At 27.6% G+C, this 26,796-nt stretch overlaps 11 protein-coding genes across 11 annotated transcripts; 7 read left to right on the forward strand and 4 right to left on the reverse strand.

The window, feature by feature from the left end:
- Window positions 1–431: 431 nt before the first annotated feature.
- FG379_003220 (uncharacterized protein) lies at window positions 432–3,320 on the forward strand (the record flags this gene model as incomplete). Its single annotated transcript, XM_067328878.1, has 1 exon — window positions 432–3,320. One exon carries the CDS (start codon window positions 432–434, stop codon window positions 3,318–3,320), a length of 2,889 nt encoding a protein of 962 aa, XP_067185018.1.
- Window positions 3,321–4,130: 810 nt separating this feature from the next.
- Window positions 4,131–6,839, forward strand: FG379_003222 (putative large low complexity coiled coil; the record flags this gene model as incomplete). The annotated part of the gene is made up of 1 exon (XM_067328880.1): window positions 4,131–6,839. The coding sequence occupies one exon, from the start codon at window positions 4,131–4,133 to the stop codon at window positions 6,837–6,839; it is 2,709 nt and encodes a 902-aa protein (XP_067185020.1).
- A 195-nt stretch (window positions 6,840–7,034) lies between these two features.
- Window positions 7,035–7,481, reverse strand: FG379_003223 (caltractin; the record flags this gene model as incomplete). Its single annotated transcript, XM_067328881.1, has 1 exon — window positions 7,035–7,481. One exon carries the CDS (start codon window positions 7,479–7,481, stop codon window positions 7,035–7,037), a length of 447 nt encoding a protein of 148 aa, XP_067185021.1.
- Window positions 7,482–7,984: 503 nt separating this feature from the next.
- Window positions 7,985–8,504, forward strand: FG379_003224 (uncharacterized protein; the record flags this gene model as incomplete). Its single annotated transcript, XM_067328882.1, has 2 exons — window positions 7,985–8,211; window positions 8,273–8,504. 2 exons carry the CDS (start codon window positions 7,985–7,987, stop codon window positions 8,502–8,504), a joined length of 459 nt encoding a protein of 152 aa, XP_067185022.1.
- A 367-nt stretch (window positions 8,505–8,871) lies between these two features.
- FG379_003225 (uncharacterized protein) lies at window positions 8,872–10,551 on the reverse strand (the record flags this gene model as incomplete). Its single annotated transcript, XM_067328883.1, has 1 exon — window positions 8,872–10,551. The coding sequence occupies one exon, from the start codon at window positions 10,549–10,551 to the stop codon at window positions 8,872–8,874; it is 1,680 nt and encodes a 559-aa protein (XP_067185023.1).
- Window positions 10,552–11,118: 567 nt separating this feature from the next.
- Window positions 11,119–12,585, reverse strand: FG379_003226 (uncharacterized protein; the record flags this gene model as incomplete). The annotated part of the gene is made up of 1 exon (XM_067328884.1): window positions 11,119–12,585. One exon carries the CDS (start codon window positions 12,583–12,585, stop codon window positions 11,119–11,121), a length of 1,467 nt encoding a protein of 488 aa, XP_067185024.1.
- Window positions 12,586–13,765: 1,180 nt separating this feature from the next.
- On the forward strand, window positions 13,766–14,408 carry FG379_003227 (uncharacterized protein; the record flags this gene model as incomplete). The annotated part of the gene is made up of 4 exons (XM_067328885.1): window positions 13,766–13,780; window positions 13,864–13,961; window positions 14,023–14,080; window positions 14,133–14,408. 4 exons carry the CDS (start codon window positions 13,766–13,768, stop codon window positions 14,406–14,408), a joined length of 447 nt encoding a protein of 148 aa, XP_067185025.1.
- A 618-nt stretch (window positions 14,409–15,026) lies between these two features.
- On the forward strand, window positions 15,027–15,743 carry FG379_003228 (uncharacterized protein; the record flags this gene model as incomplete). The annotated part of the gene is made up of 1 exon (XM_067328886.1): window positions 15,027–15,743. The coding sequence occupies one exon, from the start codon at window positions 15,027–15,029 to the stop codon at window positions 15,741–15,743; it is 717 nt and encodes a 238-aa protein (XP_067185026.1).
- A 73-nt stretch (window positions 15,744–15,816) lies between these two features.
- Window positions 15,817–18,159, reverse strand: FG379_003229 (TSP1 domain-containing TSP12 precursor; the record flags this gene model as incomplete). Its single annotated transcript, XM_067328887.1, has 1 exon — window positions 15,817–18,159. The coding sequence occupies one exon, from the start codon at window positions 18,157–18,159 to the stop codon at window positions 15,817–15,819; it is 2,343 nt and encodes a 780-aa protein (XP_067185027.1).
- A 1,303-nt stretch (window positions 18,160–19,462) lies between these two features.
- FG379_003230 (uncharacterized protein) lies at window positions 19,463–19,636 on the forward strand (the record flags this gene model as incomplete). Its single annotated transcript, XM_067328888.1, has 1 exon — window positions 19,463–19,636. The coding sequence occupies one exon, from the start codon at window positions 19,463–19,465 to the stop codon at window positions 19,634–19,636; it is 174 nt and encodes a 57-aa protein (XP_067185028.1).
- Window positions 19,637–19,872: 236 nt separating this feature from the next.
- Window positions 19,873–26,502, forward strand: FG379_003231 (uncharacterized protein; the record flags this gene model as incomplete). Its single annotated transcript, XM_067328889.1, has 1 exon — window positions 19,873–26,502. The coding sequence occupies one exon, from the start codon at window positions 19,873–19,875 to the stop codon at window positions 26,500–26,502; it is 6,630 nt and encodes a 2,209-aa protein (XP_067185029.1).
- Between the last annotated feature and the right edge of the window lie 294 nt (window positions 26,503–26,796).

Here is a 26,796-nt window from a genome sequence, read left to right on the forward strand (position 1 = left end):
TTTAACATTGCTACAAATAATATTACAAAGGTACAAATATATATATACACTTACATCAGTACAAAATATATTCATATATGCCATGTATATATTAATTCCACTAACTTAATTCCGAAGATCAACTATTGAATTTCAACCTTAAAATAGGGAGAAGAAATATAAAGTCATTGACAATTGGTTGATTATTTAAATATTTATTTATTTGGTTTTTTTAAGTGTAATCAATAGTTTATATAGCCTGGAACCTTTCTTTTTTCCTTAAATACCAAATACATTATTATAGATTTATAGATCAACTATATTATTTTGATTCCCTTTCTAAACTGAAATAAAATAAACGACAAAAAAGTAAATCAAAATACGAACTCATTTTATTTCCTGACTTTTTTTGTTGGTTAGAGGTGGTTGGCCTTGTTTATGCCAAATTAATTATGGACAATAACCATAATTCAGAGTCTAATGACTGTGACATTCAAAGTGAATCCCCTTTAAATATTGATAATGTTATTCAAATATCACAAAGTAATTCATTAATTAATGATATTTATTCTGTTGATAATGCTCAACTTGATAGTAAAAATGATAGTAATTTAGATGACAATAAATTGATTGTTGCTAATGATGATATCATTATAGAATCAAAACAAAATGATGATAGCCAGTCTACTGATAATCAAAATAAAAAGTTTGATTTTTCACAATTTAACTTTATTCCAAAACCTGGAATGTTTCAAAAAATTGTTCATTCTAGAGACACAAATACACTTAAAGAGTTAATTTTTAGTCCTTTAAGATGTTCCATTAATGAAAAAGATGCATCTGGATGTACTGCATTACATATTGCTTTATTAAATGCTTACCCAGATATTCTTGAAGTACTGTTGAGTAGTCCAACAAGAGCAAATGATGACAATGAATTCACTGATAATAGTAATAGTTCAAATGGTAACATTAACACATTCTCATCTGATAACCAAAATGTTGATGACAGCGATGATTATGAAAATCAAATGAAAAAAAAATGTTGTGTTCCATTGGACCTGACTATTTCCTGTTCAGGAGTCCCAATATCACACCTTGTACTTTCTAAGGCTGTTTTCCCAGAACGATACCAAGATTGCATTGATTGTATAAATTTGATTCTTCAATATTCTTCAAGCGAAGTTACTTCCCCATATGTTTCTAAATTTGATATTAATTCTACAGACCAATTGGGTTTAACATGCCTTCATTTGGCTTGTAGTTTTGGTGACCCTAAAATTGTTTCTTTATTAATTGAACATGGAGCAATTGCAACTTTGTCGGATTTGAATGGTGAACAACCAGTACATCATGCCATTGCAAGTAGGGATCCGTCAACACTTTCTGTTGTATTGTCTAGTGGCGGTTCAGATCCACTAAAAGAATCAACTTCAACTGCTAGTTTAATTAGATATTGCATTGATAAATCTGCTTGGAGATGTTTACATACTCTTTTAACTGATACCGAATATCAGCAACATCCTATATCTGAAAGTGAATACGATTTGCTTTCTTTCCATGCTCAAAAATTAGGTTTAGGAACAGAGTTCTCGAGAATATTTGCAATTGCAGTTGAAATTGCTACAAATGAAGATTACTCTCAAAGTGCAAACGAAAACTATATTGCAGATGGTCCAAGTGTAGGTCTTGCTTCAACAAGAATATTTACAAATATCTGTTGTTTTAATCACATTATGCTTCCTGAGCCAATGGATCTTCCAATAAGGCGTTCAAAATTAATAAACAAAATACCTGAGAATCCAACACGTTTAGAAGTACTTGTTAAACCAAATGTAGGTATATTGAAGAGTAGTGAATTTTCATTTTTACAATGGACAGAGACAACAAGACCTGCTCTTCTTTCTGACATCCTTAGAGTTCATGATTGGGCATATATAAGATTGCTTCAACATAAAGTTGAGGAAAGTCGCCTCATTTGGGAACAAAGACCATATTTCACAGGTTCTATTGATGATGACACACAATTAACACCTGAATCATGGAAGGCTGCTTTGTATGCAAGTGGTTCAGTTCTGAATGCAATTGATTCTGTTTGTAGAGGTGAAAATCGTAATGCTTTTTGTGCAATTAGACCTCCTGGACATCACTTAGGTACTTGGGGTGCTGCTCAAAATGTAGGGACAGATGAAGGTAATCCTTCTGGCTCTCAGGGATTCTGTTTGTTAAATAATGTCGCAATAGGTGCTGCATATTGTAGATATATGTATGGGGGATATGGTATATCCAAAATTGCTATTATTGACTTTGATGTACATCATGGAAATGGTACTGAACAAATAGTAAGGAATGTATGTCCAAATAATAGAAAGATAAAGTCTGTATTAAACCCATTTCCAGGTGTAAGTTTAAATATAGAACAAGATACTTCTTATTATAAAATATGGAGAGATGAAGAAGACGCTGACAACGTCTTCTTTTCGAGCATACATGCTTATGATGGTATTTTTTATCCAGGTACTGGACGCGATGAATATATAACAAAACCAACTATTGTTAACATTGGTTTACCTGAAAGAACAACATCTAGACTTTTTAGATATAAAATAAGAAGATATTTGTTACCAAGACTTCTTCAATTTAGGCCTGATATTATATTTGTCTCTGCAGGATTTGATGGGCATGCTATTGATTCTGTTGGAAAAGGGTTTACATCTTTTACTGAGAATGATTATTCATGGTTTACACAACAATTGATTAGCATTGCAAATTTATGTTGTAATGGAAGGATAGTTTCTGTTCTTGAAGGTGGATATAACACAAAGTGTCTAAATTTATCGCCATTAGCTAAGTCTGTTGCTGCTCATGTAAGAGCACTTCAATGGACTTCTCCCAATTTAATGCCAAATCCACAAGAATGGGAAGATGAATTTTTTGACAACGATGAAGACGATAATTCTAGTAATGATAGCAATATCAAAAAGGAAAACTATGATATTTACATTCCTTATGTTGTTAATAGTGGACAGAATATTAAATTATCCCCGAATGAATCAAACCTCAATATTGATCCTCCTGCAATTTCAAGTTGTCATGAACGATTCCCTTTTACTGAAAATGACTCATCCCCACCTGAAAACAAAAAATATAAAACTGGTGACGAGGTTGAAAGGACCAACTCCAACTGTGCCGTAAGCCAACATTATTTTGGATTTGAAAACGGAATATTCAATTCACGACCAAGACGTGCTGCTGCTATTAAGGCTGAAGAAAGTATACAAAAAAAGATACAGTCAGAACTTGAACAAAAAAAAAATATTGATACCAATTTCAATAAATAAATATTTATATATGTATTTTCATTATTGCATTTTTAATTCTATAAAAATATTCTATTTCATTTTGCCTTATTTAACTCTTTGTTCTATCTATTTAATATTCAGATCATATTATCTTCCACATCTATAACTTCTTTAAACTCGTATTTTTTTGTCTGGTATTATATCTGGATACTCGCCGTTATCTAACGTTTGCATCTTTTTTAAATACGTGGTTACTTCTACAATCAAATTTGTACCGGTATACATGCATCCACATAAAATTTGTTTCAAATAGGAAAAAAAGTATTCATGATTTAATAAATTTTGCATGCCATCCCCACATAATAAGCAAGTGAGCGGTAACAAAATTAATTTTTCCTTTTTTTCTGTGAAAATACTTGTATGTAGAAATAAAGTTTAATTGTTTTATAATAAAGTAATCACGGTTTGTTGACTTAAAAAAAGTGGTGATATAAAGATTATTTGATTTTAAAGTGGAAGAAGTGATATTTCTTTGTAAAATATTATTATCTTGACTTATTTATCATTGCTATTTTTTGAGAATAAAGACAAGTGTGAGCTACAAATAATAAATTTAAAGGTTGTTATACTTCCATTAAAGTTAAGAAATCTTTTTTTTACGAAGTGATACCATTTTTAAAGGGTTGTTCGAAAGAACTCTGTTACATGATTTTTTGAGGAAATCGCATTAAATTATTAATGAGTTTAATTTTTTAAATTATATCCACTTTATTAACAAATTCAAAGAGAAAGCAAATATCGCTACAATTTGATGTTGAAGTTGAATTAAATGAGAAATGTTGGTTAAGCATGAATAATAAAACCTTATATGATAATGAGTTAAATGGAAGACCTGGAAATGGTTTAGTTAGTAATAAAATAAAGAATATGAACGTAAATGGAGTTTATTTAAGTGATGATGACACAGAAAATATAATTCAAATATTAGACGTCCCAATATATGTTAGATACAATACAATATCATCTACAAGTGCTAGTACGGGACCATCTACCCCAAATTCCCGTGAATACGAACAGTTTGATGTTAAACGTAATAATGGAATAAACAATGATATGGCATTTGGAATGAGGTCAACAGTACCTTCTAATACAGTAAGGAATAATGATTTTATTATTAATGGTAATAATTCAGGGTTATTGAAAGGTCAGGTAAAATATAATTTCGGTCTATTAGATAATCCACATATAAATTTAAATTTTTTTAATTTTAAGATAGTCAAAAAAAAAAGTTATTTCAGTTCAAACGCTTTATTAAAAAACAATGATCGAATACTCATTGAGATGACAAAACCAAATGATTTTTCGTTTCTGCTTAATTGCAATTTAAGCGATGGTAATGATTTTTTGTATTTAAAATCGGAACAAAGATTATTAGTAGACTTTCAAGAATTTCCCGCAATGTTGATAGATTTATTGAATAGGTCAAAATATAATTTCGATAGCCAGATATCAGATAATTCAAAAAAGGACGTGTCACTTAACACAGGTACAATTGGAAATGAAACGAGGGTTTTTCCAGGATTAAATAAACAGGAACTAATATTTGACAATGCAAAAGCGCACAACAGTGGTAATTATAGTGCTAATAACGGTAATTCATTAAAGATAGTATTAAACATAAATAATACAGAAGTTTCAGGAGGTTGTGATACAAATATCGGACTAGTAATGAATAATTTAGATTCATGTGTATTGCATTTTGTTGAATTGAATCACTATAAAGAGATAGTGCATTTATCGCTACATTTTGAAACTGCAAATGAGTTATTATTTAGAAATCATATTTTGAATCATTTGAATTACTATTATGAATTATCAAAGAAACAACAAATATTAATACATAACAATGAATATGAAATAAATAAATTAAAAAATGATTTACTAGACATGGATGATAAATTAAAAAAGTCGAGTTATTTATCAGTTAAAAATGAGAAAGAATTATCAGAAAAATACGAAATAGATATAAGGAGATTAATAGACAAATATGAATTAGATTATAATCAACTTAAATATAATTACGAGGCCAAGTACAAAAACGAGTTAGAATTATGGAGCATAGAAAGAGTAAATAATGAAAACAAAATAAACGAACTGCAAAAACAATTTAATGATCTAGGAAATATATTTAATAATATAAATAAATCAAAGTTAGATCTGGAAAAACTAATAGATGATGACCAAAAGATCATATCTGAATTAAAAACTAAATTAGATAACCAAAAAAGTTCATATGATATATTGTTGAATTTAAAGATCGAGCTAGAAGCAGAAATAAATGACTTAAAAGTTAAATATAATAATGTAGCAGATACTAATAATAATTTTAAAAACGACATAGAAATAAAACAAAAAGAAATAAATGAACTTGATAATGCATTAGATGACGCATGTAAGGAGATAGATAAAGGTAATCATATAATTACAAGTCTACAGGATTCACTAAATAATGTTGACAGTAAATATAAGCAACAAATGATTAATTATAACAACTTAAAAAGAAACTATCAAGAAGTTGAGATTGATAATAAAAATATGACTGAAAAACTGAAAGACTATGAACAATTATTAGATGACTCTAATAATCGTCAGGAACAATTAATAAATGAGAATGAGCGATTAAGGAAGGCATTAATAGAGGCAGAAAAACAAATTGAAATAAATCAAAATATTATATCTTCATTAAAAAAACAGATATCTATGAATGAGTCAGGTAATATATCAAATTATCGCGGTGTGTCACTGTATAATGATTACCACATTCAAAATAGCAATAAAAATGTGGCTTCTTATTATGGAACTCATTACACACTAAACAGCAATTTACCACAATCAATAGCATCTATTTCTGCATCTAGAAGATCATCAATTCTTAATAGTACATCAAGGAGTTTTATCGATAATAGAAAAAAACAAGTGATGAAAGAAGATGTCTTTGATGCTAATTCTATTTCAAGAAAGTATTCGAAAACTGTAAATAATTATCCAAAACGTTCATATACATGGTCTATGGAAAGTGTAAATCATCAATCGAAAGAGAGTAATATAGAGAATAAAAATATGAGGAATAGTTCAACAGGAAGGATACTTAAAAAAAATGGCAGTGATTATGGTGATCTTATTAAAAATAATAAAAATAATGACAGTATATTATCATCATCTATATTTACACCACCAAGTAATAGAATCACAAATTCAGATATAAATGCTGGTAATTTAAAATCTAAAACAACTTTCGATTTAAATGATAGTGGTGAAAACAAATGGTATAGCCATAGAATGCATTATTATCAGGCAAATGATTACCTACATACATTAGACGAATTAGAAAGTGAAAATATGGACAATATATCGAGAGAGCTAACAACACCTAGACTAAAAACGCCAGTAAAACCTATTATATCGGATAATAATAACGTAAATATTGTCAATGGAGACATTAGTAATAGCAGAGGTAATAGCAATAAAAATGAAAGTAATGCAGCAAACATTTCTTAGTTGTTACACATATATGCGTATAATTATTTATACTTGCTTTCTTTTTTTCATTTTTTCCAGAAATATTAGAAAATATTTCAACAGGTTACTACAATACTAATTGATGTGAATTATACAAACTTTATTGTTCATTTAAATTACAATTAAAAGAAAAATAAATAAATAAGAATTAAGTCAATAAAACGACATCACTATTCATTGATAACTCTCAGAATAACGATGTAATGCACTTAGAAGGTCGTCAGGTGAGATTGCATTATCACCGTCACTATCAAGATTCTCTAACATTGTTTTAAGCTCTTCTTCTGACATTGACAGACCAAGTCTTGTAGAACAAGCAACAAGGTCTTTTAAGTCAATTGTTCCTGTTTTGTCTTGATCAATGCAACTAAATATGTTTACTGCATCTTCAACTGTAAATTTCTTAACCTCATTACCACTATTAACTAAGCTAACAAAGCCTGCAAAATCTAATTTACCACCGCACTCTTGCGTAAGCGAATTCAATCTTCCGATTACATTGTTATCCAGCGGAATGTCCATGCATGTCGCTGCTGCTCTCAAAAATCCAATATCCAATCCTGATTTACCATCCAATAAATCGAATACATCTCTCAATTCTCTTACTTCTGAACTATCCATTTTTCAAATTATTACTGTCAATGTTTATTTAACAAGTATCTAAAAAAGCGTTTTAATAAAAACAAATTAACCCAATTTAATTTAATTGAAATAAATAAAGTGAATAGTAAATTTATTAAGTTACAAGAACTTTTCAAGTATTATGAACTTAATTATATGTGCATTTACCTTTATTCACTCTATTTTTTCCCTGGAAACAAATTAACTCACCTCTATTCTCTTATAAATCTTTCTTTAAATTTGTTTCTAAGCACTAGTGTTTATATTGTTGTTTCCTTTCTTACACCCACTTTTTTCTTTGACTTTTTTTTATTCTCAAATCTATCAAACATTTTCGCTAATTAAACGTTTTAACATGTCTTTTAATTGCACACTATTAAATAGTATTATAATGCGGCGGGAACATGCTGTATTTTTGGCGGTAATGATTTTTCCTCGCTAAACTAAAAGTACCTGATTTACCAAAACGAAGCTATATTTAAAAAGATCATATATATCAATTTATGAGTGTATTTACAAATGAGACGGAAAAAGAAGAGCCTATCATTGGCAAAAACTGTGACTCATTAAATAGCGAAGAATCCTCGACGATTGTGCTCATAAATGAAATAGAAGATGAGCAATTACTAAACAAGAAAGTCAGGGTTGCAGGTATAGTGAAGGAAGTAAACATAGTAAGTGAAGAAATGATTATACACTATGAGTTGAAAAATGTAAGGGTATCTTTAGGGTATGTTTCATTCAATTTAACTTTTCTTCGGCATTCTCATAATTTTTCATAGAAAATATAGTGGGTCTAGACTATTAGGTACACTAGAGAGAGGCAAAATAGTTGAAATAATTGGAAAACTAACAAAAAGATGCGAAGAAAACGAGGACGAAGACGCAGGGGAAAATCATAGTGATAAACTAATTATTGATGCAGAAATTATAAGAATTATTGATAATATGAATTTACATCTTTACCAATTAAGTATATTACTTCGCAGAAAAGTAATCAATGATAGTAAAACTCATAATTAAACTTCCGCAAAGTAATATTCGTAATCACATCATTAAAAATACATATGTTTTACTTCATATCCCACACCAAAATATGTATAACTCATATTTTATAGTCAAAAGGTTTTTTGTATACTTTTGTATTTGTTTGTATGATAAATAAAGTTATCTATCATAAAAGGATGCTTGTTTATTGACTCTAACCACTCTATCCATCTATTACTTACAATTAAAAAAATTTCAACACCATTCAATAAAGTATCAAATAGTATCATTTAACATTGCAACATTTAGGCGGGAATAAAAAAAAAGCATGCAACATGGAATGTTTGATGAAAAAAGAAATAAGTGAATAAATAAGATTTGATGTTAATATAACGAGGTAAACTTACTTGTTATTGTCATACTCGGCTTCTTCATGGTCATTTTCCAATTTTTTATTCTCTTGTTTGTGGGGGTAGTATTTTTTAATAATGGTTTCATATATCCTCTTATATATAAAATCACGCTTAAAATGCTCAATTTTTTTAACAAATAAGCATTTTTCATTGTCAAATGAAATGAAATGAACATTGAAATCCTTTTTTTCGGTAGAAATACTTCTTTTTATGTTATAAGTGCTGTAAGACACTCGATCTAACAAAAGACCTTGACTTGGTGAAAGATGAATAGAAAGTTTGTTCGGAAGGAAACTGAGTTGAATTGCATTTTTGGGAGCAGTACCCCTAAAAACTTCAATAGCCAATGCTATCATTTTTCTTATTTGATGAAGCATAAATGATTGTCCCTTAATAATGACTTTTATTGCATTTGTTTTATTACCACTGCTATTACTAGATATGTCAGTAAATTCTACCTTAATATTTTCAATATGCCTCCATGAATTAGAATCGTAATAACTTGATTTAGATGTAAAATTATGAAAACTATGTGTGCCTACATATTCATTTAATATACTTTGAAATTCACTTAATTTATCGTTATCAATTTTATAATCTAGTAGAACATTTAAATTATTACTATTATTAATATTTAAATAGTCAACCAGTTTCTTATTGTTGCCAAATCCGTAATTATTTTGTCGATTCAATTGATGAAACTCGAATATTTTCATTTTTTCATCTTTATTCTCAACTTCGTCACACTCATTACAGTTGCTCACAATATCAGTTTTACTAAAGCTTTTCTCCCTTTTTCTTTTTTCATTATTATTGTTTAATTCAATTAACTCGCGTTGATATCTTTCCTCACACACATTTTCTAATTCATTTTTAAGCTCTAAATCCGTTATTGTTACTGGATACAACAAGTATTCTGGCAATATATATTCATATTGTCTCCTAGAACAGTCTGTACGTGCGTCAAAATTTTTCGTAACTCTTATTATTTTGAATACACTTATTTTTTTGTCGACAAGTAGTTCATTCATTTTGTTCATTATGTAATCCAATATTATTAATTCATTTGCAAATTCATCACTTAGTGACGCTTTGTTATCAACACCTTCAGCTTCAGAATTATTATTATTGTTAAAAGACAACAATGGATTGCTCTCTAGTTTTTTACCACTTTTACTACCCTTTCTACCTTTACTATTTATGTCATTTCTGTTTATTTGGTCTTCATTGATTTCCACTTCTCTATTTAATGTGTCTCTTTCTATTAAAAGTTTATTTATCAATTCTTTTGTCTCTTCATTCTCGTTTTTTTTCTCAATTAAAGACAGTAATTCGTCGTTCACTCTTATTTTTGCTCTGAATGAAACAACTTGGCAAGCAGAATGCACTCCTTTGTCTGTTCTTCCAACTCTAGACCATCTTATTTTCTTTAAAAAATTGGCTTCCGCTACAACATCTTCGTCTAATTTTGATCTTTTATTCCTACACTTATTTAAATCTTCATTTACATAAAATATGTCCAATTTTTCTAAACAACTTTCCATTTCACCCTCTATTGTTCCTATTTCCTCCACTTTCTTGTTGTTTCTCATTTGAATTTGCATTCCATGGTACTCTGTACCGTCATAACCAAATGCCATACAGTACGTTCTTAGTGGTATATCATACATTTTATTTCTACTTATTATAAACAAATTATACTTTCACTTTATTTGCAATATTAATACAATATTCAAATGCCACAAAAACAATTCCAAAAAAGGACTACTTTTTCTTTGAGATATTAAACGTCGATATTCTCCTGCTTTCTTTTACAGGATCACTAAACAAATTATACAACTAATGGATTTTCACATCTATTCATTATTTTAGTTCATCATTGTCATCTAAAGGTAAAAAGACTTTTAAAAATGAATTGCCGCCTAGACTATTTTGAATAAATAAAGCATGTAGAAGAACGCATTAATAAACAAGTAATAAGTAAGTTGTACAAGGATAAATTAAAAAGTATATAAGTATTCATATTTAATACTTAATGTTTTTGTTAAATGATTAAAATTAGCAAAAGTGACGCACTTATTTTGATTCGTTTAATTTCTTATTTTACAGAATTCACATTTTGAATAAAATATCTTTGCTTTCTCTATGTTGATATTAAAAACTAACCAATTTAAAATTTTGCAATATTGTTTTCGTTCATTCCAAAAGTCGGAAATGTTTTTATTAACTCTATTTATTTAAATGTCATCATCATCATCGAAACTTGGACCCAATGTACCACCACTACTACTTGAACTTACAGATAATCTCTTAACAACAGTAGCCATTTTGTTTACATACTCGGTTAAGCTTAATATTTGTGCTTTTCTCATCTTATTCTTTTTTTCAAGTTTCACGATTCTTGCCTCTAAATCTGATAATTTCATACCAACTGCATTTAAATCTAACGGTTGCATACCTTGTTGTAATCCTATACTTGATCCTACTGCACCTGCCATTACACCAGCTGATCCAATTGCTCCCATGACTCCTGCTGCTTGATTGTTCATAGTAAATAGTGTTGCTCTTGGTTGCGTTTTTCTTAATTTTTTTAGTTTCTTCTTTTCTTTTTTTACTTTCTTTTTTGCATCACTCTTGTTCATTCCTGAACTAACAAGTTGTTCCTCCAATTTCTTAAAATCGAGTTTATCTTGTTCTTTCTGTTGTTTCTTCTCCTCCTTTGTCAATGGAGTCGTTGATGTCATTCCCATTGCATCGACCATACTCCCTTGTCCTATTCCTTCTATAACTCCCGCTGTTACTTGACTATTCATAGTAAATAGTGTTGCTCTTGGTTGCGTTTTTCTTAATTTTTTTAGTTTCTTCTTTTCTTTTTTTACTTTCTTTTTTGCATCACTCTTGTTCATTCCTGAACTAACAAGTTGTTCCTCCAATTTCTTAAAATCGAGTTTATCATGCTCTTTCTGTTGTTTCTTCTCCTCCTTTGTCAATGGAGTTGTTGATGCTCCTCCCATACCACCCATTGCTCCTCCCATACCACTCATTTCAGCACTGTTTGGTATTCCATCCCCATCTGAATCAGCCATACTTTGAGCCCCAATGGGATTCATATTTTGCTGCCCTCCGCTAGACATTGGTGAAAGTCCTGCAACGCCATTTGTTGAACCAGTGGCTGCTCCAGCGTCTCCAGTTGCACCGAAACCACCGGTTGATTGAAACAATCCCATTAATGTCACGCCATTATTGCCAGAGTTTCTCATCAGCTTTAGTTGTTTTTTTAATTCTTTGATTTTTTTTTTAATATCATTGGAACTAACTCTTTGTTGTTTACCTAGTTTTTTTATATCATCCTCATCTTTCTTATCTTGTTTTTTTTGATTCTTCTTCAATTCTTTGTTTTGTCTCTTTAATTCTTTCTCCTGTTCCCTTTGTGGATTTTTCTTCTTCTTAAATAATTCAAGAAAAGACACATTTAAACTATCATGTAATGTGTTATCTTCGAAATAATTGTTGCACTCACTTAATCCTATTGATGTAACTTTATTTATATATCTCTTAAATGTTAATTTACTTTTTGCCTCATTTTTTACGGCCAAAAAGTCAACAACTTTTGGGCTATAGTTTTCAAATAAAGGTGCTGACCATAGTAGTATCAATAGTGGTAAGATAATTTTCGAATATTTTTCAAATCTATAAGATTCCATGTTTTGCCTTTCTCTCTGATAATACTAAATAAACATACGGTATTTGATCACTATAATATTTCTAGAATCAAATTAAATGAGAAAAAACTATCTTACTGAAATATACAAGAATTTTTTTTATTTGTAGTTTTTATTAGCTATAATTGAACTTTATATTAAAGTGCTAAATGTCAGCAAACTTAATTAAAAAATATAACCAATTCAAAAATTAAAACTTCATTATACTGTTATTACCTTAAACTAAAATTTTATCTTCCAATATAGCACATCTTTATTTCCACTTTAACATGAACAGGTGCATGCATGCACCGTGTGACATTTTGTTTATTATTTTCAATAATTGACCAGTGATAATTAGATTTAAGTTTTATATTAATTTAATAGTTAATATTACCACTTTCAAAATATAAATGTCTTTTGTATAGATTAGATATTACTATATTTCTCTAAGAAACTTCAAATATAGTAGTTAAAAGGAGAATGTATCCAATGCACAAATTTACAACAGAATTTAACTCAATCATTCCGGTAATTTTTCTATAGAAACTACTGCATACTCAAGAATGGAGTTTGAAAAAAGGAAAATATCAGAATTTCTCAATCATTTATTAGTTTAATGCGATAAAGTGGGATATTTCAGGTGCTAACATGATAAATACCGAGAAAAACTTTTTCATATGTGAATTAGGTAAATTTTACCTTGTGCTTCTGCATTTTGAGTTCTAAGTAGAGGAACTCCAAGGAAACTAACTCATTGTGTATAATTATTACAAAAAACGTAGGAAAACTGTTCAATTTAAAATATTTTTAGTCTTTAAAGCATTTATTAGGTACTGATGACTATAACCCAAGTACATTTTACTTATGTATATACATGTGTGCATGTTTTTTTTGCAAAAATTAAAAAAAATATACATATTCTGAGCATTTATTGTTTGTTATGTTTGCAAGCTGAAAAACAATTTATTGTTGCTATTGTTTAAATTATTGATCAATTCATTCAACGGTAGGGTAACATATTTATTCTAGATTCATAAAACCAGAATATATTTCAGTTAGCAGTAGCCGTGAATATAGGGAAAAATACATACAGTGAAAGCACACAGTAAAACCTATGTTTAAGTGTAAATAGATTAAAAAAAAGAATAAAAGGTATGATAATTGCGAATATTAACTAGATATGCCAAAGAAAGATGTAAGTTTATACCACAGCAGTCTAAGCGGAAATTACTTGTTTTGTTTAATACATTATATCATTGCATATTTTACTTTAAAAAGATTGAATCTTGCACCAAAATACTAGATTGTGAAGGAAAAGGTGAATATGATCCTAAGCTTGCACACCGAATATTAACCCTAGCAGGATACTATGTAACGTAAGTTTAATGATGGATTGTAAATAAACTCCTAAATTAAAGTCAAACAAACGAAATAAAGAGAAGACAATGTTAGGATGCATGTTGAACTATTGAAAAAAAAGACATTATCGTTACAAGTAAGTTTCAATGCTTGAATATCGATGCTTGCTCAATTATTTAATGAAAAAGGAACTTAAGGACTATATTAAGGAGAACAATGGCTTAAGTCCCCCATCTGAGGAGGAAATCGGAAACCTATTCAAACTTTTAGATGTCAACAAATCTGGGGAGATTGACTTGGATTTACTAAAGTATGGACTAACTACAGTAGGAAGCAATAAATTTAACTCTGCTGAAGCTGAGGAGTTTTTCAAAGCTTTACAAATAAACCCATCTGAAACAAAATCAGTCAAAATTGACACGCTTGTTAAAGGTGTTGATGAAATGTTATCTACATTTAAATAACGTTTTTAATCATTTTTTCTCGCATATTTCCTAATATAGATATGATAAATATAACCGTTGTGATTTTCCCGCCTACATGTCATATGTAATTTATGACATTTTTTATTTCAATGATAAATAATAATTATGTTGGTATTATTAAAGGAAAATCAGTAACTTATGGATTAATTTTGCTAGCAGTTAAATAGAAATATAAATTCACAACTTAAGGAAGAGAAGATGTTCTTATAATTAAAAATAATAAGAGTGATTTATAGGGTTTGATTAGCAAATAAGATTTATCTACAAGTTCTACATTGTATTTTACGATCTTTTGTGCTCTATTATACACAACACAGGCTATAAACTATTAAGAAACTTTTCTTCCGTTATTTTCTCTTCTTAAAATAAACAAATTTACTCCTAACATTGATTTATAAGTAAATTATTTAATAAAACTGTACTATAACACTCCTCTAATAAATTATTTAAAAAGGTAATCACAAAACTTGAAAGTGAGATTTTTCTTGATTAACATTGACATTTGTAGACATTTTAATTAATATTTGGTTATAGCAAAGGGTTATAGTAAAAAATATAAGGGATTGTTGTATTTTAAGGATATATTGATTGTAAAATATGAATATTATCTCGCCAATCTTCCCCCCTAGACCGTGGTCTAAATTAATATCGAAAACAAATGGTAGATCCTTGGACATATTTAGGTACTGTTGTTGTTGCACAAGAAGTACACAGGTTGCATTAAATCGTGTTATTTCATTTTGGAGTGCATCACTATTATTGTTTAATACAATATTACTATTTGTTTGTTTTTCGTCGTCGTCAACCTCAAATCCACTTACACCCTTAAGATTTTTATTTCCAAATATAGTTGATTCAATTACAAGTGATATTGGTAAGCTATTAATGTTACTATATACCACCTCCGTGTTGGGTATTATTACTGGTTTTGTTGGTGTGATTACAACATCAACATATAGTATCATTTTTCTAAAAATATGTATGGTTTGCAATTATTTAAATGTTTTAAAGGATATTATATTTTTTATTGCTATTATTGTATTACTGAAAAAATGGAATCTTGCATTTATTCAAGCCGTTGTATTTTTTGTTATTCTATTCACATGTTTCATATTAATTGGTTTATTCTGTTCTTTTGTTGCAGAAAATCTTCTTTTCCTACTTGAAAGTGAAAATGACGACGTTTCAACAAATGTTTCAACAGAAACAGCATCATTTACCTCAACAGGCAGCAAAAATACCAAAAACGAAGACAATAAAGATATTGAGTCTGCTACTCACAAAGACGATGAATATAAAACCCTCATATCTTAATTAAATAATTAACAATGTTATAACACTCCTTATCTTTTATTATTTAAATCACATCGTTTTTTTTTACTTAAGCTTACAAACCAACCTTATTCATATATTTATTAGTTACCATTATATATCTTTTCCCGTTTGGACAAACATTAATACAGTTAACTACTGTTATAACTTCATCTATCCTTTTATTTGAGGGTACGACACATGCTCCTCCATTTGTTGGTGGTTTAAATTGTCTATATGCGGATATATCATAATTATTGCTTTTTGAACAATTTAAACATTCTTTCGAGTCTTTTGGTATTAAATCAATATAACATGGGCGTGGTATTATAAATTTTGTTTGTAAATTACATACCAATTCTTCTGGCTCTTTAAGGGAATTTGAACCACGTGCATATAACTTAAACTGTTCATTATTTATACTTCCATCTGGTAATACTAGACCTTCTGCAGTTCCTATATATAATGGCATAAACAACCAATTCGGTTTTTCAATATTTTTATCCTTGCTATATATTGATTTAGTAGCTTTAACTGTACTTTCTAGTATAATTGTTGCTTCATTGTAATATTCTTTGCTTTTTGTTATACCACACTTCTTTATTGAACCAAATGATGCTGCTGTAACCTGACAATTGTCATTTTTAATATTATCGTTATTATTATTGCCGTTACTACCATTGCTATCATTGCTACCAAAATTAAACAATGACTTATTTATTGTTTTTCTAATGGTCTCAATAAAACCGTTCTCGTTTATTGAAATTGCTGCTTTTATGCTATCAATCATCTTGTTACTATTGCTATTACCATTTGTATTTATATCTGTTGCATTTTTTATTATTTCACTATATTCACTTTTTATAAATGTAAATCCATCCGGTAGTTTTAATTTGATCTCATCAGCTTCTTGGAATAAATGAAAAAAAATCCATATATTCGTTAGTCTATTCAACTCTGAATCTTCCAAATAAACCATACAATCCAAACATGGATTTGTATTGCATGGTCTATATTCTACAATTGGTTTTTTATTACTTACACATGGATATTCAAATTTATCAGGATATAATTTTTCACCTACCCATTTAGGTATACCATTCGCTACCTGAACTATACTTGTTATATTTCCGAAACCACCACATGGAAACGGGCAATAACCCCACGGATATTCTGATGCAATAGTTCTCAAATTTTCTCTATCTACTCTACAACCAAGTTCTTTTTCACAATCTTCTTTCATAATATATGAACACTCAGAATATCTAACAACCATACCTAAAGATTTGTCCCAACCCATTTTTTTTACATCATCCCATGGGTACATTTTCTCACAAGTAGGACCACTACCTGAATTTAATAGTAGTATTTTTCTATATTCTATTCTTTTACCATTATTTTTTAATGCACCACAACTTACTGTACATGGAACAAGCTCTTCCCAAGGTCCCAATTGGCATCCTACATTGCAAGGTATATTACCACATTCTCTTTTTTGATAAACACCTCCACACAAATTTTCATCGCTACCTGATAATAATGTTCGCCTCCATATTTCAACACCTCCATTACATGTCGAACTACAACCTGTTTCCCTTCTCCAAGGTCCCCACTGACACTCTGTTTTTGTTATTAAACGAGTATTCTCATAAACTTTTGTTATGTAGTGTCCTGATGAAAAACGTATTTTGGTTAACCACCAATAATTTTTTGGATCATTTTGTACCTTATTTGTTTCAATTGGTGTTCTTACTTTTAGCAGAAATTTATATGTACCTGGTGCTGAAAACGACTTCTCTTTATTATTCTGTATCACAAAATATATTGAATTATTTGCTGAAACGGTAGTGCATTTTATCTCTAATTTTTTTCTTTTCAACAAACCATTTTCATATTCTTTTAAATGCTCTATACACTCACATAATTTTTCTGTTTTTGGAAGTGAGTACAGTGGTGGTGTAGATATTATTAAATAATCTATTTTGTGACCCTCAAACGTAGAAAAAGGTAATGTCAACGTCGCAATTGCTTCTGTATCTGAATCTATTAATCTATCTTTTTCGTTAATATGAAATATTACGGTTTTATTCATCTCAATATCGTCATGGTACTTTCTTCCTTTTATTATATTTTTTATTAACGATTCTCTTTGATTTAATGATATTTGATCCATATTTTTGTTATCTAAACTTCCTTCGTCTGTTACAATATTGTTTTCATTTGTATTTTCAATAAAAACATCATCTAAACCATTACTGTCCGGAGAATCTGAACTTTTATTTTTAACTTCGTCCTCTCCTCTAAACCTCAATAAATTATTGTGAACGTGCTCTTGTTGAATTGGTTCATTGACTTCACATCCTATTAGTTTGATTATCAATGCTATGCAAAAAAGTGCTGATATATATAACCCTTTCATTGTTCTGATATTATCTAAAATCAAATAACTTAACCCCACTTTGTCAATCCATTAATTTAAATAATTGAATAACAATACTACTGTAGTTTTTTCCTTCCTTTCACATTAACACCTACAGCCAAATGTTATTACCTCTAAAATGATTATTTGTATGGTAAACTAAAAACACAAATAATTCAAGATAATGCAAAATATTCATAAATACATAGTAAGTTATTCCAACATTAATCAAACAATCTATTATTGATTTATTCTCATATTTTTTATTATTAACCGTCTTATGTCGATTATTACCATTACATGGAAAACTAGGGTTACACACGGTGGCGCCTTCTCCAGATATGACCTCTAGGTTGCTATTATTGTTATTGTTAACACGGTAAACTTGATCATATTTTATATATTTGATGCAATATTGTTTATGTTATTTTGAGAGTTAGTTTAAATTACTATCTTCATATATGTGATTGTTGTTTTGTTTCGCTCGATCTGTTCATAGTACTTGTTTAAATTGTTAATTCATTAAAAGAAATACCAACTAAATAAGCAATCAATTTTAATTAATATGAACAAATCCTTGATCTTAAGCCGTAATTCGTGTGATATATCTCCTTTTGTAGCCTTCTATATTCAATAAATAAAATATAAATGAAAGATGGCGTTATAATTAACCAATAAATATATGAATTTGACCAATAATTAACTAAAGTAAGTATAATAAATCATTTCTAATGCAACTATAACTCATGTTATTCTAAGGAATGTGATAGTGCAACTATATATATTGGAATGCATGCGATTCTTTTCGAAAACACGCTATTACAATGTGGACAAAACTGTAAATTCATTTAAATAAAATTACTTGGAGAAATAAATACTTTACATAGATATCGAACGAGCACTTTTAATTCTATTAAATTAATATGTAGGATGTGTTAATTTCTAAATTGTTAAAGCGCTGGAACATGTAATTCAGAAACATAAACGAACATTGGTATGAGTAATAAAAAAATGCAAAAACTGAAATAATTCATTCATGTAACACTTTTTTCTATTGTCTTGAATATTTGTTATTTTTCAATTTGAACCAATGACAAAATATCACAATGCATCAAAGGTTTTTATTGCAAAGCGGGTAGGAATGTTGACTATACAATAAAGCGAAAAGTTTGGCCCCACAAGAGGAAAAAGTTAATCTTGACCCGCCAAAAATAGGTATATGTCAATTTGAGTGCAAATTGTTAATAAAAACTGGCAAAAATAACCAATTGTGAAATACAGTGAATATTTTTGTAATTATTCCATGAATAAGCAAGAGAATTCAACTCAAGATTCTATGAATTTGAAATTGAACAAGGCAATTCTTTACGAACTCGAAAATTTGTCTCAAGACAGCAAGGTATATAGAAGGGATGCAAATATATTCTTTCTTTCTAATAGAGAGGAAGTTAAGCGACTTTTTGAAAGGAAGACTTAAATTAAAGGTTGAATAATTTGATTTTCCTTCTGGTACTAAGTGGTAGGATTAATGTATCGAGGAAAATATATAGATACTATAATTGGAAGATACTTAAAATACTTTCGTATTCTAATATAACTTTCATCATTATATTGATGTATGTGTGAGTAACCAAGATATTAAGTGTGAGAATATTATTTTTTTAATAAAAATATAAATTATATTCATTTGTAATCAAGAAATAATAACTTATCATGCAGAAACGGTGTATAAATAAACGAAAAATCCAGATTGTAAATAGTAATAACAATGAAAATAACAGATGGCCTACAAATGTAGATACTACAATATTAATATCATTTTCAAGAAATGTGGTTAGCAAAGAGATAGAGTATATAGAAGAGGCGAGCCGTTATGTGAGAAAACTCGAGGTAAAAGATTTTTCAAATCTTGAGTTAAATTACTTGTTATCTAGACTAAACGATAAATATCCTAGTGAATCGTTTCTATCAAAACTAATGGTAAATCCTGATTCAATATTATTCTTATATAACATTATTAAAACATTATTGAAGAATAAAGGGGATATTAACGTTATTATTTTTGTAATTCAAGACTTGTGCAGATCACTAATAAAACACAAAAGTTATTTATCTAACATAAATAGAAAGGTTGAGAATAAATTGGTTAAATTAAGTATGAACTTAACGGAATATATTCAAACAATATATCCTGAGAACGACAAATTAACCACTTTAATGAATACTTGTACATGTTTATTATCAATATTGTCAAGTAATTCGTATTACTATTTTAGCAATACAATAAATAATATAGAAAAACATTCTAATGAGACTATTGTTCAATGCGAAAATGGAGTGGCATCTCTAAACAACAAAGATATTAATTATCCTAGTTATCCGTTTTTGAAACTCAATTTAGAGTTAGACGACGATTTACTATACAAATCAAATGATAGATTTGATTTTGGAAGTTTTATTTCAAATATTAAGTACCTGGGTAGTGTTTTAAACATTTACAAATTCATAAATGAAAGACCAACATTATTATCACCAAATAAAAAATCTGATATCGAGAACTTAATATTATTATTATCAATTAATGTTCTCAGCTTGCTTGATAATATGATAAATATTTACTTTAATGTTAATAAAGAGGATGAAAACAAAAGTGAAAGATCTAATTTTTCAAATTATATATTGCCGTTGTTAGTAGAGTTATTTTTGAAATGGATATCAATCTCGGAAGAAATTAATTTAAAAAGGATAAGCGAATATTCAATGGATTCTTGCTTCATTTCAATGTTTCCAAAAACAATGGAACTAATAACTTTAGCTATTTACAATGATTCAATAAGTAATGAAATTACAAGAATAATCATTGATTTTTTATCGAGTTATTCAAATTATTTGACTTTTGCAAATAAAAATTCTATACATATTATGAATGTATCAAAAAAATTATTTATTTCATCATTAATAATATCAAACTCATTAAATAGTTCATCGAAATATTTAAAAGGATTAAATTATTCATCAAAAGATTCAAACTGGTTTAAAGTATTAACAAAATACTTTCAAATATTTTCAAGTACAATATCACCTTTACTTGTGTTATATGATTTACTGGGGATTCCATTAAATTTTGAGATTAATGAAGATAAAATCGACTGTAGCAATTACTTGTTATATAAAGAATGGACCTACACATTAAACTACGGCGTAATTGATATAATATTTGAAACTATAAACAGATATTCAAGTATCATTAAAAACAATAAATTAAATTATGACGTTCCGACCACATTAATTCCAGAAATTAATATCTATACAAGTGAAAATAAAAAGAACAATCATAGTCAAAACAGAAATATTGATTATATCAAAGATTTGGATAGTAATAGCAAATACAGTATAATAATAAAGGAGTTGTTAAGTATAGACTTTTTTGTTGACGATAATTGCACTAAAAGAACAAAAATAATAATCAACGAAAATAATTTCCATAGAATATTGAGTAAATATAGAAATAATATATACAACTTATACAGTTATTTATCTTATATGATAATAAATGATTCAAAAAAATATACCTCATCCTCAGTTTTAGCTTGGGAAAGTCTATCTTATTCAATAAAACTATCATCTTTATGTGTGGACTATTTGCAATCATTAATATCAAAAATGTCATTAAATAAGTACAAATTATTATATAAATACATAATAAAAAAGAATGAAAGTAATAAAAATACTTTAAAGTGCCCAGATATTAATGAAATAGGTTTTGTAAATATGGTAAGATATTTTGTATGGTCTGTCGTTTCACTAGGTGAATTTCCATGTGAATTGTATACAAATGGTGATGAAATAGATGATAAATCAATATCTCGTTTTGAGAGAAGATTGATTCATTTAAAAACAAGAGAAAATATAAGAGACATTGTTAGAAATACTATATTTTTCCCAGTTTATAATAATTGTGATAAAACTAACAAAGGTAACAACAGCTATTTCAATTATTTTTATTATAGGAATAATATAAGTTATTCATTGCCATTATATTCTTTTCAATTGTATTTGAGAGATATATTTCTTAAATTAAATGGTCATAATCTAATATTTGACAGAAAGAAAAACAAAATATTAATGTTAAATAGAAATACAAATAATAAATATATTAATTTGAATTTATTTGAGAAAAATTTCATCATTCGTCTAGAAGCAATATTGCATGCATTTAGTGCGATAATAAAAAGAGGTAGTATAACATTTTTATCTGAAGACAATAACAAAGATAAATCTAATATATTATATAAAAATGATTACGAAATAAACTATTTACTACAGTATGTTAATAATTGGTTGAACTCATCAAGAAATATTCCTTTTTATTGCAATGATAATAACAATAAATCTGATAGTTCTAGTGGGAGTTATATTAATAATGACGAGAGTAATATTTATGGTAAAAAAAATTTGTTAAATTCTAGATTTTGTGTAAACAATATTAAAAGTAATCAAATTTGCAATGAAAAAAAATATTTTGAATTTACAAGATTATTGTTCGATGCAATAGTATTAAAAATATTTAAACTAATGGAGGAAATGGACAATCATATTAATTATTATTTATTTGAAAATAATAATTCTAGTCAAATTAATAGCACTAATAACTACACTAATTACCATAATCATGAAGATGAAGAATTTGAGATATATAAAAGACTTTTTAGACAATTATTATGTACATTGATAACACTGATAGGAGTAAACTCTAATTGGTTCACAAATAAGTCTATTAAAATATATAAAAAAAGTTTCTATTATATATTTAAATCATTAAAATTACCACAAGAGGATTTGTATTTTCCATTATCATTGGAACAAGATCACGTTGGCACTTTGGCATTATTAAAACTATCTCAACATGAGACAAGCTCAAATAATAGCGATATAATTAACTACTTAATAGTTAACTGTGTTGAATTATTGGAAAACTTATTTTCAAATGATAGAAATGATGTCAATATTCCAACGATGACATTGGAAAGTTATTTAATATTAATAGTATCATCAGGAATATGTATATCACATTTTGTTGACAAGGATAGAAATATTGGTAGATGTCACTATTACAATAATGAAGATGAATATGGGATACTAAGCTGGAAAAAGTACGTAAATATAATACTAAATAAATACATGCTATTACTTGACAATTTAATCATAATATTGAATACTTTAGTAAAAAATGATGAAATAGGGAATTTCGATGAATTATCACGCAAATTATATAATGTACTATTTGTGATTTATTTGTTAATATGTGGTTTGGAGATATTCATATCATCTATTTTTCCATCTAAATATAGACCATATAGCTTTATATTATTAACAATAGGGGCGGATAAATTTGATAATTTAAACATGTTAGAATATTGTGGTCGCTTATTTTTGAACAGAAAAGCTGGAGAGAATGATAAATATGTGTATTATATTAATGATATTTGTGACTACATAACGAATATATTTATACATAATCATTATTTAAAGGTGAAGTTGATATTGGATATTACATTAAAGATATCACCAATATGGTTTTTAATAATATATCATCCATATACATCATTGTTGTCATGTGTAATGCAACTCCCAAATGAATGTATAACATGTGAATCTAATAATAGTATGTGTGATTGTCTTGTATTTGATGGTGTAAATAGATTTAATGTAAACATAGAAGATACGTCAGATAAAGATATCCACTTTAATAGTGGTGGATCTAGGTTACTGAGTTATATGAATAATGGTAAAAATTGTTTCACGAAAAATTCAAAAGAGGATTTGTTGCTTGAGATATACAATTATATTGGATTTGATGAGTGCGAGTTTTTAAAAAATAGGATGGATAAAAGTTGCTTAGAAAAAGACCAAATTAATAATATTTCCTATGGTTGCGGTTGTGATTATAACATTTCATATTTAAGGGGAAGTGGAGTAATAGGTAAGAAAGGTATTCATCCAATAATAGCATTAATATATAGGTATTTAAGTTTTGACGGAACAAGAACAGATCCACATTATCATTCAAAAATGCAGAACTGTGCAAATAAAAATGTTAATAATAATTATAATCAAAGTAGCAGCAATAATAAAAACCTCATTGATTTATTTAAAGAGAATTTTTATATCGGAAAATACGATTATAATAAGGTAAATTGTGTATGTAATGCAATACCAAATATAACATTACCATTGTCAGTTATGATGATTAAAATAACTTATATAAACGAATGTAATAAGTCAAAATACATAAAACCAATATTATCTTGTATATATTTTCTTAATTTGTTTGATATTAATCCTATTATTGGTTATTTAGGTTTATTTTCAATAAATCCAGTTGGTTCAATAAATACAAATACTCAGAATCATGGCGATTATTTAAATTTAATATATAGTAATAATGATGGTGAAAACTACTTGAATTTGATAAGAGACTCTGGAAGTCAATATTTGGACAGACTAATATTACTTTGTAACGATATGAAAAAAGGAAGTGTAATACCGATTGAAAGCAACAATTATTGTACATGTTTTGAGTATAATGATTTATTGTGTTCAATATTGGTACTGTTTTTAAATAATTTAACAAACATTAAAGACTATGGTGAGGCAAATAGCAATTACAATAAATTGAGTATAGTTGGTTCATCAATATACTTTGACATAGATTCATTTATGGAATATATTATTTCAAGATGTACACTAACATTGTTAATATGTATAGGTATACAAAATTCTAATGTAATTGACATTAAAAGAAAAATAACTCTGGAAAAGAATGAAAGTATGGTAAACAATAAAGAAAATAATATTCTAGTTGATAACTATTTAAAGTCATATGATGATTTTTACTATGATATGTCATTGTCTTCATTATTAAGAATTAATAGTAACTGTGTATTTGATTACTCTTCAGATCCGAATAATAAGAATGTGACTAACAATAAAAGTTATAACAATTGTTTTTTATGTGACCAAGATGGTGCTGGTATTGTTATCAACAATAATACAGATGGTGAAATTAAAATAAGAGACATAATAGGTGATTTAATGAATATTATTGATGAGGATTGCATAAACGGTATGAACATTAGGAATAAAATCAACAATAAATTAAATAGCAAAAATCATTCTTCTAGAGATTGTTTTACTTGTAAAGAATATAGTGGAATTGAATATGATAACATTAGTAATAATAACCACGGACAAAATAATCTTAATTACATAAACATTAATAGCAATGGTAATTTGTTGGATTTAGAAGAAAATCAGAGTACATGTATTGGAGGTTACAGTAACAGCAATACAGGATCTTACGTTAGCGCATCAAGTATTTTATCACCAACAGGTGGCGTTGAGTATGGATTAGAAATAAATGAGAATATTTCATTCCATAATGACAATATCAACTACTTTAGCAATGGTAATTTTAATAATAAGAATAAAGATACTGTTAATTTATGTGAGAATTCAGTATTTGATGATAATCAAAACGGTGGCAATAATAAAAACAACATTAGTAATATTAATACAAATAATTGTATTGATGGAAATAATAATAAAAGTCAAAATGGTTTTAGTAGTATTGGAGACTGCGAAAAAGCTAGCACAAATCACTTTTCACCTTTGAAATTAATTACTAATCAAAGATATGTAATAACAACCTTAAAATATTTATTGGGAGATTTTATTTTAGGTAAAAATAATAAGTTATTAATTTTAAATGTCTTTAATAAAACAATATGGGGAATAGAATTGATGTCAACAATATTTTTGACATTAATGGATCCTCATTGTGATTCTGAATCATTTTCAATATTATCTGATATATTAATACAAATAAAACAATTACTAGATAAAAGGGAGTTTAAAAAAATTATGGAATTAACATTTTTGAGACTGCCAATGAGATTATTTATTCAATCAAAAATAATATCTGAAGAATTTAAGTCATTAAAATATTCATTTAATAATTGTGGATATGTAAATTTAGATATAGAAGATTATTATAATTGCAATTATTATAAAGTTAATACTACAAATGTGTCAAAAAATGTGGATTCATTAGTGGCAAATTCAATAAATGAATCAATCAATTTAATGTTGAAAGAAAATGAATTTTTAGATAAATATTCAATTAAAAACAGCATACCTCATTCAGTAAAAACGGCATATTTGTCGGATACAATTAAGGACTTTATTGAACAATTAACTTTTGTTACAGTTACACAAACCAATAAAACTAAATTCAGACAAATAATAAAAGAGTTCTGCACCAAACCAAGTTCAGTGAAATGACTATTCGCAAGAATATTAACAGCACTCCTTCCTTTAATATTTAATTTGTATGATTATTATTTACCGTTTATTTGATATTAAATAGTTTAGATGTATTTACAGACATAAACGCAGAAATAAGCATTTCAAGGCACTAATTAAAGATAAACATAAATGGAAAAGATTAATTGATAGAGAAATAGATAATATTATTTATAAATTTGTAAATAATTGCACGGAAAACATATTTTGTCTAAATATATGTTATTTTATATTATTTTGTGATATTTAATATAAGTTATCGTTACATTTTAA

This window comes from Cryptosporidium bovis, assembly GCF_009768925.1.
Source record: "Cryptosporidium bovis isolate 45015 chromosome Unknown contig_6, whole genome shotgun sequence".
Classification (NCBI taxonomy): Eukaryota; Apicomplexa; class Conoidasida; order Eucoccidiorida; family Cryptosporidiidae; genus Cryptosporidium; species Cryptosporidium bovis.